Raw genomic sequence first — 13,405 nt, forward strand, 5'->3', positions numbered from 1 at the left:
ATTTTAATGATGGCACGTGGTTCTTAAAAATTCGCTGTTTTCACAGGCTTCTTTACGAATTTTTGTCATAAAAGCGAAAAGATATTTCTTTTCACATTTAGGAGCCTAAATATGTGGCCCTTGGAGGGGTGCAACTTGCGGGAATTTAAAAAGGGGGCGTCAGAATGGGCACGATTACAAATTAAATGTAAAAATACGAGGGAAATTAGAAAACAGTTTCCTTTTTTTGGTAAAAATATGACAAAATAAAATATTTATGTTTTGTGGCTAAAAATCAGAAAATATACGGTTTTGAAATTGTGCCAAAAATGCTTAAAATCATTTGATTCGCACTCTTTTGACCGCTCAAGCAATGAAACATCCCAGAAAAATAATCAATAATCGGTTTTTACACATCCCTTATGTGAAATTATAAAAAACAATTAGTTTTTAAGTTTATGTAGGCGAAACATCACGTTAAAAATCCTTTAATGCCACTTAATGTTTGCTTTTCTCTCCAAGACCCCTATAAAAATGTTTTAGCACTTCCATGTGCAGACTTATTCGCGGAGCTGTTGATTGAGTGCTGGACCTTTGGCTTGCGCAAACTATTTTTAACTGCGGACATAGCACGATAACGAGTGACACGGTGTGACAGCTGCGCTGCAATTTCAATTAGCGTGACACTCGCGGACAATGTAGCATAAATAATTGCGACTGATAAAACTGTTTACACCGCGCGCGCGACCAGATGCGGCGAGTGCCCCCGCGGGTCGCGTCCGATTAGTTGGCGGCAGCGGCCGCGGACGAGCAGTGTTGTTTTTCGAAAGGTCCATGAATGACTTTGAGCGAGCGAGCGGAATGCCTGCTCTTCGGCGCGCTATTTTCGGCTCCTCAGCCCCCAGGCACGCCGCCCAGTGTGTTAAGACAGTGGAGAGTACCGCCGTATATTCGCCAAATTGATACTTTTCCATCGGTAATTTTTCTTTTGTTTGGAAAATGTCTTATTTATGTAATTTTTTCTTTTTTCGTATGGAATAAAAATTAACACGTACATATTTAGTTACATTCTAGACCCAGTCTCTAATTCAATTGTTAGGATAGATCCTGATTTTTTTCTATCAAATTTTCTAGTGAGCTCCACAGTTTAAAGTATTGGCAGAGAGACTCAATAAATGATTTCTTTACAGGCATGTGTAAAAGCCAATATTTTTTCAGTGAGTTATTGTTTCGTGAAACTGGGGAAATCGGGGATTTTTCTTTATTAATTTAAATTAAGCATTGAATTCATTTTTGTCAGCGGGGACCAGATTCGTGCGACGCGCAGAAATGGCGTCCGGTGAATTATGGCGCGAAAAAACGGTCACGTAAAAATTCGCGAAAAGAACCAAGTTTTCGTGAATATTGTGACCAAATTTGCATTACTTAACTAATCGTGTCTTTTGGATCGTAAAAACAAACTCTTGACACTCGTACGGGAATCCAAAGAGAGCTTTTTGTTTCCCACATTCAGACGCCATCTTGGATCTGCGCAGTGGCAACTAATTTTATCGCACATCTGGACCCCGCTGTTTCTTGTGAGCTCCACTGTTCAAAGTATTGACAGAGAGGCTCAATAAATTATTTCTGCACAGGAATTTGTAAAAATCAATATTTTTTCTGTGAGTTATTGTTTCGTGAAACTGGGAAATACGGGGATTTTTCTTTATTAATTTAAATCAAGCATATTAAATTCATTTTTGTTCTGTACTTCATTTACCTAATCTCGATTTATTAATTCAAAATTTTTTAGGGCTAGACTTTATAGTTCCTCCAAATAGGTCCTAAAAACATTTAATGCCGTTAATGTGCTAAATAATATTAATTTAAAAAGTTAGCCTTTGTGCCAACAAACTCTAATTAAATCATGTTTGTAACATTAATTATTTTTATTTTCTACACGTTCCTAATAAAAAAACTCTAGGCTCTGTCCACAATCTCCTCTCTTTTATACTTTATATTCCTCCTATCAACAGATATTATTTCAAAACTCTACTGCGAGCTGCGATGGAGAACGAACTATCTAAAACAAACCACAAAAATAAATAAGTCCTTGAATCTATGTATAATTTCTCCTATGCGGTTCAACGAAAACACATGACGCAAGAATTAATTCCTTTTGCTGTGGCTCCTTTGGGGCACGGATAAATTTTGCAAGCGCGCGCGCGGCGTAGAAAAAGAGCTTTGATCCGGCGGACGGGCGGACGGACGGAGATTGTGCGAGGCCCAAGATCAGATGAGACAATCGCGGCCGTGTCGTTGGTCGCGTTGTTCTTTTAATTTCGCACGCAAACGGCTTGAATAACAGCCAAAGCGTGAAAAAGTTTGGCGCCGCATCCAAAACACTTTAATTCTCTCTCCCTCTCTCTCTCTCTCTCTTGTCAGCCGCAAGGGCTTGCAGGTATGTCTGCTTTAAATTTCACTACCGAGCGTAATTAATAATGGCTCTCCTCGCCGGATTGAGAAATGAAAACATCTCAGTTTCAAAAATAAGTTATGGAATGAAGTTTATGCATTTTAAACTGGTTTTTCTGTATGTGTAAAATTCCTTCGCTCGTTGAAGGGGAAATGAGCTCGTAATTTTACGTTTAAAAATTTAAACTCTAAACATAATTATTGTCTTTCAAACATATATAAGGCAAACCCACTATGATATTAATTTTTCCTGCATTTCTAAACGAATGCTGCTTTTATTAGACATTTTGGAATTGGAAATTAGAGTATTTTGGCCAAACTTGGCAAACACGCGATTAATTGTCTATTTAGGTCGATTTTTTTTGTCTAACTCCCCTTCTTTACTTTTAGATTGCTGCCAATCTAGTACGTCTGAGCCACACTTCAAATTATTTTAGCGTCTTTGGATCCCAAAGTAGTCTAAATTTCTATTGAGGCCTGAATAAACTTTAAAAAACATTCAAAATGATATTTTTCAGGCCTTTTTCAAAATATTAAAAACCTCTTGATTCCATGAAGGGCCGTGTGTTCCATTATATTATATTCTGGATAGATTTACGTTGTGTGAGGTATCATTTTGAAGGGTGGTATGGGGTGCGCAATGCACCAGAATTCCGACTAATTTCATTTCTAGTTTTAGATATTTTGAGTTTCGTATATTAACCCCCAAAAAACGAAAATGTTAGTGAGCTGCGTTTTAAATTAACAAGTTTGTTTTAATGACCTTTAAAACTTAGCAATTTAAACCTTAATTAAAGAAAGAAAAAATCAAAGAAGCACACGTTTGATTTTTCTCTTTTTATTCTTATTATCAAGCTACGTGTATATGAGGTAAAATTACTGAAAAAAATTCACCATGACATTGTTTTTAGTTTTCGAGATTAGCGGTGGAACGTCTAACTGGTGTCGAGCGGTCCAGCCTTGAAATGGCCTTGCTCTGGACGTTCCACCGCTATATAGTAAAAAAATATGCTTTCGTGAATTACTGTTAAAAAATAAAAATGAATTTATTTAGGCAAGAAAATTGCGAGAAAAATGTCGGCTAAAATAGTCCGAAATTGGCTCCAAATTTATATCCGATTTTTCAGTGGCGAAAGTAATTATTTCATTTGGGTTGAGCACATAAAAAGAAATTATTTTAAGTAGTGAGGAATTGAGTCTGAAATCGCAACTAAAAATGTGCTTTAAATTCAAAAGTAACCGCTAGCACCACCTATTGGCGGTTTGAACTAAAATGGTGAATGGTGGTATTTTTCATTATTAAAAATGTCTTAAATTCTCAACCCTCTGATTAAAATAAATATTTTGTCCACAGAAATTAGAAAAATAATTAATTATATACTATTAAGTTTCTGTAGCAATCAGAATAGGACCAGTGTTGGTTTTCAGGATATTAAATGAACTGTTTCCAAGTCAATAAATTCCCATTTCAGAAAAAAAACTAATTTCAAGGCAGAAGTGATGGGGCTACCTTTTAACGACTTCAAAAACTCATTCGTTGCCATGAGAAACACGGAGAGAAACTTTAAACAATTATTTATTGAATTTTACACTTCAAAAGTTCTTCAGACGGTCTTGCCTAAGGGTTACTTTTGAATAGCATGTTACGAGACGTCTGGACTAAATAATATACGCGATTTCCGTCCTGCTTAAGTAACCGCGCGAGGGCCAATTAGGCGAGTCAGTAAAACCCGGTCGGCGCTTCGGCTTTGAGCGTTACAATAAATTATCAAATTCTCAGTTGTGCGGGCTTTGTTTATGGTAACGGCTCATTAAATGCGCGGCCTATATTGGGCGCCGCGTGCCGCGCTTGCCAAGGATTGATAAATGCATCGATCGGCGCCTTTTCTGCGCTGCGGGAGTGACATTGGACCTTGGCCACTCGCTGATTAGTACCGTACCTGCCAACTTCGGTCTGAAGATCGTAGAACTCTTTCATGTCGACATTCCGTCTGAAGTTGACCCCGTGGTATGGGAAGCTTGGCTCCAACTCTGCAGCACAAAAGTGACACAAATTACATAATCGAAAGACAAACGCGCGCGTCTGCTCTAAACCGCGAGGTTCAAGGGCTAACGGACTGAACTTTGAAGGACTGCCGGGAGATGAGAAGAGAAGTAGAATTTCGAAATTCAAGCGGCCACTCTTTCATTCAAAATTTTCAGCTAGTATGAGCGATTTTAATTTTAGACCCCTATTAAAATGGGAATTTTCGATTAATCAGAAAAAGGGAAAGCGATTTGGAATTTTTGCCATTTTTCAATATAAAACCAATGATTTTATTTGCACTCCGAGTTCTATTTTTGCATGAAAAGCTACTTAAAACACACAATTTCACGCTTTAATGCCAGAATTTTCTTTAGAAGAGTGAAATATGTATTTAATAATATTTAAGTGACTTTTTCATTCAACGTTTTGTAGGTTGAGGAAAATTTTATTTTAGTCCCGTTCAAGGACTTAATTTCTAATAAGAAAAATAAATACGATTCAAAATTTGCATGAAATGCATCATATTTAATTTCAATGTGATTCCAGGATATTTTACAAATAAAAAATAATACTAATTTTGCTCTAAACTGCAGCAATTTGTACCAATTTTCATTTACAGCAGCGGGGGCCAGATTCGTGCGACGCGCAGATATGGCGTCCGGTGGAGAATGGCGCGAAAAAACGGTCACGTGAAAATGCGCGAAAAGAACCAAGTTTTTCGTCAATATTGTGAAATAATTTGCATTACTTGTACTAATTGTGTCTTTTGGATCGTAAAATCAAGCTCTTGACACTCGTACGGCAATCCAAAGAGAGCTTTTTGTTTCCCACATTCACACGCCATCTTGGATCTGCGCAGTGCGAACCAATTTTATCGCACATCTGCTGGCCCCCGCTGACTTACAGGACAATAAAATTTATTTCAGAACTTTGCAAAATGCCAGGGCCTTTTAAAAAATATTCTAGAAGCAAGACTGTCGGTTTTTCGGACTAAAAAATCCTTGTTTCGATTCCGAGTGCCACAGAACTCGGAGAAAACGCTGAAATTAAATCATTTCATCACGCCTAAACGATAATTAGTAATGTTGGTGTTTTCTTGCTTCAAAATACGTTCATTGAAGGCGAGCGAGGTAATTATAATTAGCTCAATTAGGTGGGATTTTCATAGAGGCGAGAGAGCGCGGAATGCGGTCACGTGTGATTTCGAGGTGCGACTCTTGGGAGACGCGTGGCGCATTTTAGCACGGGAGCGCGCCTCTGACTCACGCTCGGCTCGCCAAAATAAATTCGCCGCTGATTAATGGTGTGTACCCGAGAGCTTGAGATGGATGCACTAATGAGCCGAATATTAGCCGCGCAAATTAATTCATCAACCAGCGTTTCTGCTTATTTTTGCGAGAGCAGTCCGTAAATTTCCAATTGGTTTGTATAGGTGATCCAACCGCAAAATTGCTTTTAAATTATTTTGTAAATGCCGAAAAAATATTTCAAACGCTGCATCTTATTTTTATTTGGAAATAAGGCAATTTAAAGTGAGATTTGGGCAATTTTAAATGCAGCGCTTAACTATTAGCTGATTTTTGCCATTCAAATTAGAGAAGGGGGTTGTAAGGGGGTTAGTAAGCACCCCCTAAACCCTTTGGCTGGTCAGGGGAGGTCAAGACGAGTCTAACGGTGGGCAGTTTTTGAAATTATTTTTGTTAGAACTCGAGATTTGGAGTTGGCAATAATTGCAAAGCACGAAAAGGACGAATAATTCGACGTTTTTCAAGTTCTATGCGTAATTTCTCGAAAACAAAACAGAGTACCACTCTAAAACTTTCCCAAAAGCTTACAAATGTAAATGAATCAACTTTTAAGCACATTTTAAAAATTCCAAAATCCTCAGCTCTTTTCCAAAACTTAAATTAAAAACAAAAATTAACAAAAGTGACCTTTGTCCTTGACCTAGGCATTCAAATTTGGTATTTATTCGATCGGGCTCGGCGAGAGGAATCCAAAGAGCCCCGCCAGATCTTTGAACTCGGCCGATTTTGATTCGCAAAGGAATGAAACCAGTTCAGCGGATATTATTATTAAATGGCGCGGTAAATAAATTGTATGGCGGTGCGTGTTCCTCGATAACAGACATGAGTATCGTATGAATGAAAACACGAGTGGTGGCTGGCGAAACGAGGACAAATGCCAGCTTTGAGGAATATGGAGCTGCTCTCGTAGGCAGCTTATCTCAAGTCTCGGGGGCGCTAATAGCGGCGCACAGTGGCTTTCAGACGACCGTGTGTACAAGTCTCGCTCTCGCGCTCTGGCTGGCATTTCCAACACAGCTGTCGGCGCAGTAAAAACAGCAAAATGTCTATACATGCAGGCAGTCTCGTAAAAAGCAGGTCGCTAGCAAGAGAGTGTGAATTTATTTTTCGCTTCTTCCCTCGCCGATCAGAGACGATTTTTAATCGGAGCATATACAGAGCGCAGTGCCAATTGGCGCAAATATTTATAGAATACGAAAACGTCAGGCGGCAAAAACGTTGAGAAGGCCGATCAGTTGATCACTTAATTGGACCTGGTTCACAGAATTTTCGAGTATTTTCTATTTAAAATTTTTTTAAAATGATCTTGATCAGAATTAAAATTTGAAAAAACTTGCAAAATTCGTTGTAAAATCAGTTATTGTGTTGTTGACTCCTTAAAGCCGAGAAATAATTTCTCATTTCACATCAGAACGCACATTTTGCACAGATAGGAATTCAGCTGCAGAGTTGGCGAGTGGCCAGCGGAACTTGCGAGTGAGGCAATCCCTTAGCGGCTTGCACTCTCTCATTGTTGTTAATAATGCGTTTTGCACTGGCAAACACGCGCGGGGGTTCAAGTATGGAAAGTACATAATAATTAGAGCAGCTTGTTCCGTGAGGTTGCAAATTTCTAAAATACATATCGCGTCAAGGGCAGATACAAATGAAAAATAAAACTCCCTGAGTAAAGTTCACTTGAGAGAAAAATCGCGCTGTGAAATTGAAGGAGCGATCAAAGATTCCGCACTGCACGGTCTAGATTCAAGTGTGTGTATACAATTTAGAACATTTCATTTACCTCCCACTGGGTCAGTCTCGTCCACTTTGATCATCTTGCCGCTGGCGAACAGCTGAAAGCAAAATATACACTTTGATTTACGTGGGCTGCATCAAATAATGCTATAAATTCAAAACATAAAATTTCATTAATTATTTAATTTATTTTATCATGGTGAAACGAGTATCTCTGAAGACTTAATTTCGTGTTTACTTTTGAATTGATAGACTTATGCCGTTCAGTGGCCTGAAAACAATTTTCGACGAGTCACTGACTGAGTGAGTTGTTAAAAATTCCTTTCTCCAGCACTATAACGTCTATTGAGATTTGCTTTTCTTGTTTTATGACGCTCGCGACTAAATAAAAAAGCTTTTAACATCGGCAACAGCGACCACACAAAATATAAAAACGGTTAAATTTAGAAAGAAACGCACTGCCCATGTGCCCTGCAATAATCCCACATCCTGCTGAATGAAATGTGTTTACTCAATCCGCGACACACCCCCGCACGCAACACGCCGCGTCAAAGGGAGAAAAAATTCGGTATATTTCCTCGAATGACGCAGATTATTGACGTACGTCTTGTGCTCAAGCCGCGCAGACTGTGAATCTTTTAAGACACAATCAGATTCAAAGATTTCTTTCTGCTTACTAAAGAAAAATTGAGCGGTCCCGATCTTTTTTAATAAAATATGCCCCATGGGAAGTATGGTATTATTTTTGGCTTGCCCGCAGTCGACGGAAACAAATAAAGAGTTTGCCAAAAGGGCACAATATGTGCCAAAAAGTCCAATATAAATATATTTTTGTGTTGCTTGGTCGTTCGCCCCTTGGTGGCTGGTGTGTCCGTGCCAAAAATATAGCTTTTCGAAGGTGGTACGTCAAGGATAATTCATGTGTACTTCTGAAGGCAGCTTCAAGTTTAAAAACAACACGAACATAGCGCACGTCAACTTGCAAAACTGAAACTCGGCTTAAAATGTATTTTTGCGGCTTTTGCTGCTGTCAAAATTTTAATTTCAAGAAGTCATCTGACACATATCATAATTTGGCTGAACTTTGTACTAATTAAAATTATTATCTAGTTTTTTTTTATCTGAAACGAATTATTTCTGATAAACAAACGCTCGTTCTGACAAACCAAAACTAATCTTAAATGATTAAAAAATAATTAGATAGCTATTAAACCTTTAACTTTGGTTTATACGCTTTTTATTTGAATCGAATTAGTGTCTCGTGGTACATACGAAAATTCTGCAGATTAAATTAATTACGTGAAGAGAGCATTTTAAATTTCATTCCATGAAAACTCAGCTGTTTTGAAAACGTGAGCGGAAGAAATTAACTCTAGTCGCGCCGCCGGCGAAAAGACTTTTAAAACGTGACTGCAACACGAGAGCTTGGTGCCAAAAGGGTTAAAATCCTCGCCACTCTTAATAAATTGTGAGCGCACAGAACGGCGCCAGTCAAGTGTGAGAGCGTCGCCTTGCTTGCACGTACGTATCATATTTATTTCGTTTGTGAGAGAGATTATTTCAGCAGGAGAGTAAGCATATTCTTTGAAAATAATGCACGGAAAATATGATGTTCTCATAAATTTTGAAAGTTTATAGAGCATTGCAAGTCTCTGAATGAAGAGGATGCAAATGTTTGTTTACTTTCGGGTCATATGCGTTTCAGGATAAAATGAAAGCCCCACTATGCATTTGCTTAAACAAATATGTATATAGAAGCAAACAAAAATCTTTTTATGAAAATTGACCGGAAATACATAATAGTTTGTTTCTATTTGCATTAACAATATAAAAACCCATCCAAGAATTTATTAAAGTAGAGCGCTACAGGCCAACAATTTTAAGAACATTTTGCATTGTTGACTACAGATAATAAACAGTTCATTGAGTTTGTGAAATTTTGCAACAGTTTATCTCTGCAATGTGCAATAATGGAATCAGGCCCAAAGAATAACATTATAAGTTAAATTTCAGATTTTTCCAAATTTCTTGAAACGGGTTTCAATGATTTTGGTGAGCAAATTTCCCTTGTGGCGAAATAAATCGTGATTTTCAATAAGGAGACTGTATAATGTGCTCGTCGCTTGGATTTGCATGCACAATTATACAAATTCAAAGTGATATGATTGCCGATCAGCAGAGAGAGATTTGTGGCTTGAAAAAGGCTGTTGACAGGAGGAAAATCCCTATTATTTATAGGCTCTTGACAGTTTAATGTAACTAATTATGATTGCAAGGATTAAAAATTGTGAGATAAACACAACTTATAAGATAACCACATAAAAAACTAGAATATTCATAGCTTAAACGAGATGACTTAGAAACTCCTAAATATAAGGTAGAATTAAATTTTTAAACCAGTACCCGATTCAATTTAACTAAAAAAAAACACTACAGGAATCCGATCTCCACTCTATTCTTGTGCAAAATAAAACTTCACAGTACTCATTGGAACCGATGAAATTTGCTACAGAAATTTAATTCGAAAGTCCCCGCAGAGAACATACCTCTGACGAAAGCAAAAAGACGGTCGCGGCCCTGGCGAGGGGCTGTTGGGGTCGGCCAGGGGCGCAGCAGGCAGACGCGTGAAGATAGTTGAGTGTGGAGTGGAGCGGCACTGGTATTCAGGGGTGCTGCGGTGCGGATGGTCGGCGGGCGACTGGCAGTGATCTTCTCGCAAGGCAACTCACTCAGTCACGTTGCTCACTCACGCAGACGCATTTAGCACGGGGGCCGCCGCCGCACACGCCTTGGCCGCCGGCCAGAGCTAGGCGCCCAGTGGCCGCCCGCCCGTCTGTGCGCACACGCCCCCTGGCCTCTGCCACTCAACGGTCAGATTTTTGCTCTTGCAAATAATTCAACCCTTGGAATTGATTCAATTACAATTAAGCGCGTAGACCGATAAATTTCACTCTTTATCATCGCCTTAAAATTATTTTAACTTGTGAAGAAAGCGTACTATTTTTTCAATAGGTGAATTCTTTGAAATGACTTTGATTATTTTCACCGCTAACCATTTTTGTTGCAAAAACATTGCAGAATTGAAATACGTTTTATTGCTTACGATCGAGAACTTCTCGTGATCTATAATTTCGCTTTTATATAATCTTGAATAATGGCTTTTGAGCTGTATAAAGTGGAAATATTTTATCAATCCCGAAAAATTCAATTCAGAAATTAAATTTTAAAAAATCAACAATTATTTTAATTTTGAAAAGATCTTTGAGGGCATCAAAAAATTAAAACCGGGCGGTACGTGACATTAAAGGGATATACTTACAAGTGTTTTTCTAACTCGGCCTGTTTCCAAATTTTAAAATTAATTCATCTATGAAATTGAAAAAGAAATATCAACCTTTTACCCCGATTATATTATGTGTTAGAACCAGGGCATGGGAATAATTCGGTTGTTTGCAAATCCGGTTTTTTACGGCTAATTTCTCCCGGATTTTTGCAAACAAATATTGCAGCTATTGAATTTTACCTTCTTAGCTTTCTTGCAAACTTTTGAAGGCAAAAGTTTCACAAAATTTGGTTTAGAAAAAATTTTATTTACGGAAATTTAAATTACTAAACACCGTGAACCCCAGATTTTCAGATAACGTTTAATATGAGTTTTAATGGTAAAATTAGTATATTTCGAGTTTTTTTTTATTAATTGCGATAAACCGCATAAAACTGGTAAAAATCGCTGGGAAACTCCTCGGGAGATTACAGCTGGTTAAAACTGTCAAAAAATATTTTAGTGAAATAAAAACGGGGAGTAGGTGTACTTTATCTTATTTATATTATTTGTTTTAATGCAGTGATTAAGATTGTTGAAATTAATGTGAATCAGGAATAAAATAATATAGCTTCAGATTGAGGCATAATATGATTCAGTCATCTATACTGCTAATTAACAGGAAATTGTTGATTTTCCATGCATTTTTTAATATGATTAATTTAGTGTATATTCACATCTAGAGGTGCATAAAAATAAGGGACGCAAACTCACTCCTGGTCAAAAAGCTAGCAATTTCTATCCTGTTTTCCCTCTTAAAAAGTCAATCATTAACTCACTTCATGAATATGGTCTAAAGTCGACTATCAATTGTGCCCCTTCCTTCTGCTAGAGATCTTGTATGCTCACCCTCCACTCCCAAATTGTTATATTTGACCCCCCTCGAAAACAGTTAATATGCTGGAATTTTTACAATAAATTTAAAAAACTTTTTCAAATTAGAAATATGGTACATAGTAGTATGAAGATTATTTTTGATTATTTTAAATAATTTAAAACCCCAAGAATGCATGCTAATAGTAGCAAATTTAAGCTAAAATTATAGCAAGGGTTGAAAGGGGCTGAGGTTAACTAATTAGACTAAATATGTCATCTAATAATGCTGCTTGTTAGTTTTGAGAATCAAGTCCACAATCAAGCAGTTGTTGAGACTATTGATGGTGCTAACCGATGGAAGTTGTAAATTAATTTAGAAGGTGTTCGTTTAAAATATACACCAGATTTGAAAATTTTCAGGATTTAATTGGAATATACAATAAAGTTAACGGTACGATTTCTGGTATCTGGCACGAGCACCAGGACCGCCGAACTTCTTGGGCTCGCAGCGTCTGGGATCTGCCACCAACATTGTCCTGTCATATTGGATCAAGATGTCCTTGATCTCTTTCTTCGACGCCTCATCGACATCTGCAATCAGGATGAACCAATTCGTTAAATAAGCAACAAATAAGAGACTCAAAAAAGAGACTACGAAACTTAATTAAAAAAGAAACTTACACTTCTGGTAGTAAGCTACCAGAGCCTTGGAAATAGCCTGTCTGATCGCATAGATCTGTGCTACGTGACCACCTCCGTTCACGCGGACTCTGATGTCCACATTAGAAAATCGATCCTGCAAAAGGGTAACGTTTTAGGACTGCTTTAAACTGGCAGTTTAAGTTTAAGCTACTAACCTTTCCCAAAAGAAGGATTGGCTCCTGCAGCTTGAATTGCAGAATTCGTGGCTCGACCAGCTCCAGAGGTCGGCCATTAACCTTAATCAGGCCATTACCCAATTTGCAGTAGGCAACTGCAGTGGCGCTTTTCTGTAACAAACATGAATTGAAAATAAGCAAAATGCAAAAGGAGATTATTTTTTTAAATCCATAATCTAAATATTTAGAGAAATTTATTTTTAAAATCCATGATCTTCAAACTTTTAAATGGTATCTTGCAATGTGTGCATGAAGTGCCTGCCTTGCCCCTTCCAAGGGATCTTTGATGGGAAACAAAGGCAGAAAGTGCCGATCTGCATCAACCCACCCAAGACCCAGCATGCAGGGTTCCGCGATAAAAATGTCAACAATCGTTAAAAATAACACGATTTGGGCCTCAATTGAGACAGATTGAGCGCTGAAAGATTGAGATTCAATTCGGAAAATAGCGGCGTGACAACATGCGGGAGCACATGGCCGGCGAGGATAAACAAGTGGAATTATTAACTTACTTTGCGCCCGAAAACCTGGACCGACTGGATAGGCTCCTTCTGCAAAAGGAAATGAACGATTTTAGACACAAGGATAACATTAAAATAGAAAGAAACCGCGTAAAATTGGTTCTAGCTTTACCTTGGCGTTCATGATCAACTTTTGATCGCGTGGAAGAAGCGAAGAAGGCAGAAGAAGCACAATGGCGTTTGGTATTACAACTCTCACAGGCTTATCAGTTGGCCAACTTAACACCAAAGTAAATGGATATTCGGAATATTTTTTAACCTTTTTTAAGTAAGCTCTTATCAATTAATTTGAAATTGAAGGGAATAATAATGTGTATTTTAATTAAATATTGTATATAAATTAAGGTTAACTAAATTAATTGGATAAA

At 37.8% G+C, this 13,405-nt stretch overlaps 2 protein-coding genes across 2 annotated transcripts in view; both read right to left on the minus strand.

Moving 5' to 3' along the window:
• The window catches only part of LOC135941826 (MAP kinase-interacting serine/threonine-protein kinase 1-like), a 29,615-nt gene extending 19,400 nt beyond the window's left edge, over positions 1-10,215 (minus strand). Inside the window, exons 1-3 of the mRNA XM_065487565.1 lie at positions 10,047-10,215; positions 7,547-7,598; positions 4,374-4,464 (exon numbers count right to left, since the gene is read on the minus strand). Of these exons, the coding sequence (XP_065343637.1) occupies positions 4,374-4,464; positions 7,547-7,580 (125 nt within the window). The 5' untranslated portion in view covers positions 7,581-7,598; positions 10,047-10,215. The remainder of the gene's footprint in view (positions 1-4,373; positions 4,465-7,546; positions 7,599-10,046) is intronic.
• A 1,828-nt stretch (positions 10,216-12,043) lies between these two features.
• Positions 12,044-13,239, minus strand: LOC135943319 (small ribosomal subunit protein uS9). The gene is made up of 5 exons (XM_065489797.1): positions 13,150-13,239; positions 13,029-13,067; positions 12,496-12,627; positions 12,320-12,434; positions 12,044-12,229 (listed from the first exon to the last, which is right to left on the minus strand). The coding sequence occupies exons 1-5, from the start codon at positions 13,159-13,161 to the stop codon at positions 12,084-12,086; spliced, it is 444 nt and encodes a 147-aa protein (XP_065345869.1). The 5' UTR covers positions 13,162-13,239; the 3' UTR covers positions 12,044-12,083.
• Positions 13,240-13,405: the final 166 nt, after the last annotated feature.

Source organism: Cloeon dipterum, chromosome 4 (genome assembly GCF_949628265.1).
Source record: "Cloeon dipterum chromosome 4, ieCloDipt1.1, whole genome shotgun sequence".
NCBI lineage: Eukaryota > Metazoa > Arthropoda > Insecta > Ephemeroptera > Baetidae > Cloeon > Cloeon dipterum.

What these genes read in the sequence shown, in the direction of transcription:
- LOC135943319 (XM_065489797.1), bottom strand. An exon ending in TCCAGGTTTTCGGGCGCAAA is followed by an intron (nt 12,628 to 13,028) that starts GTAAGTTAATAA and finishes TGTTTGTTACAG; the next exon opens with AAAAGCGCCACTGCAGTTGC. An exon ending in GGTAGCTTACTACCAGAAGT is followed by an intron (nt 12,230 to 12,319) that starts GTAAGTTTCTTT and finishes TCCTGATTGCAG; the next exon opens with ATGTCGATGAGGCGTCGAAG.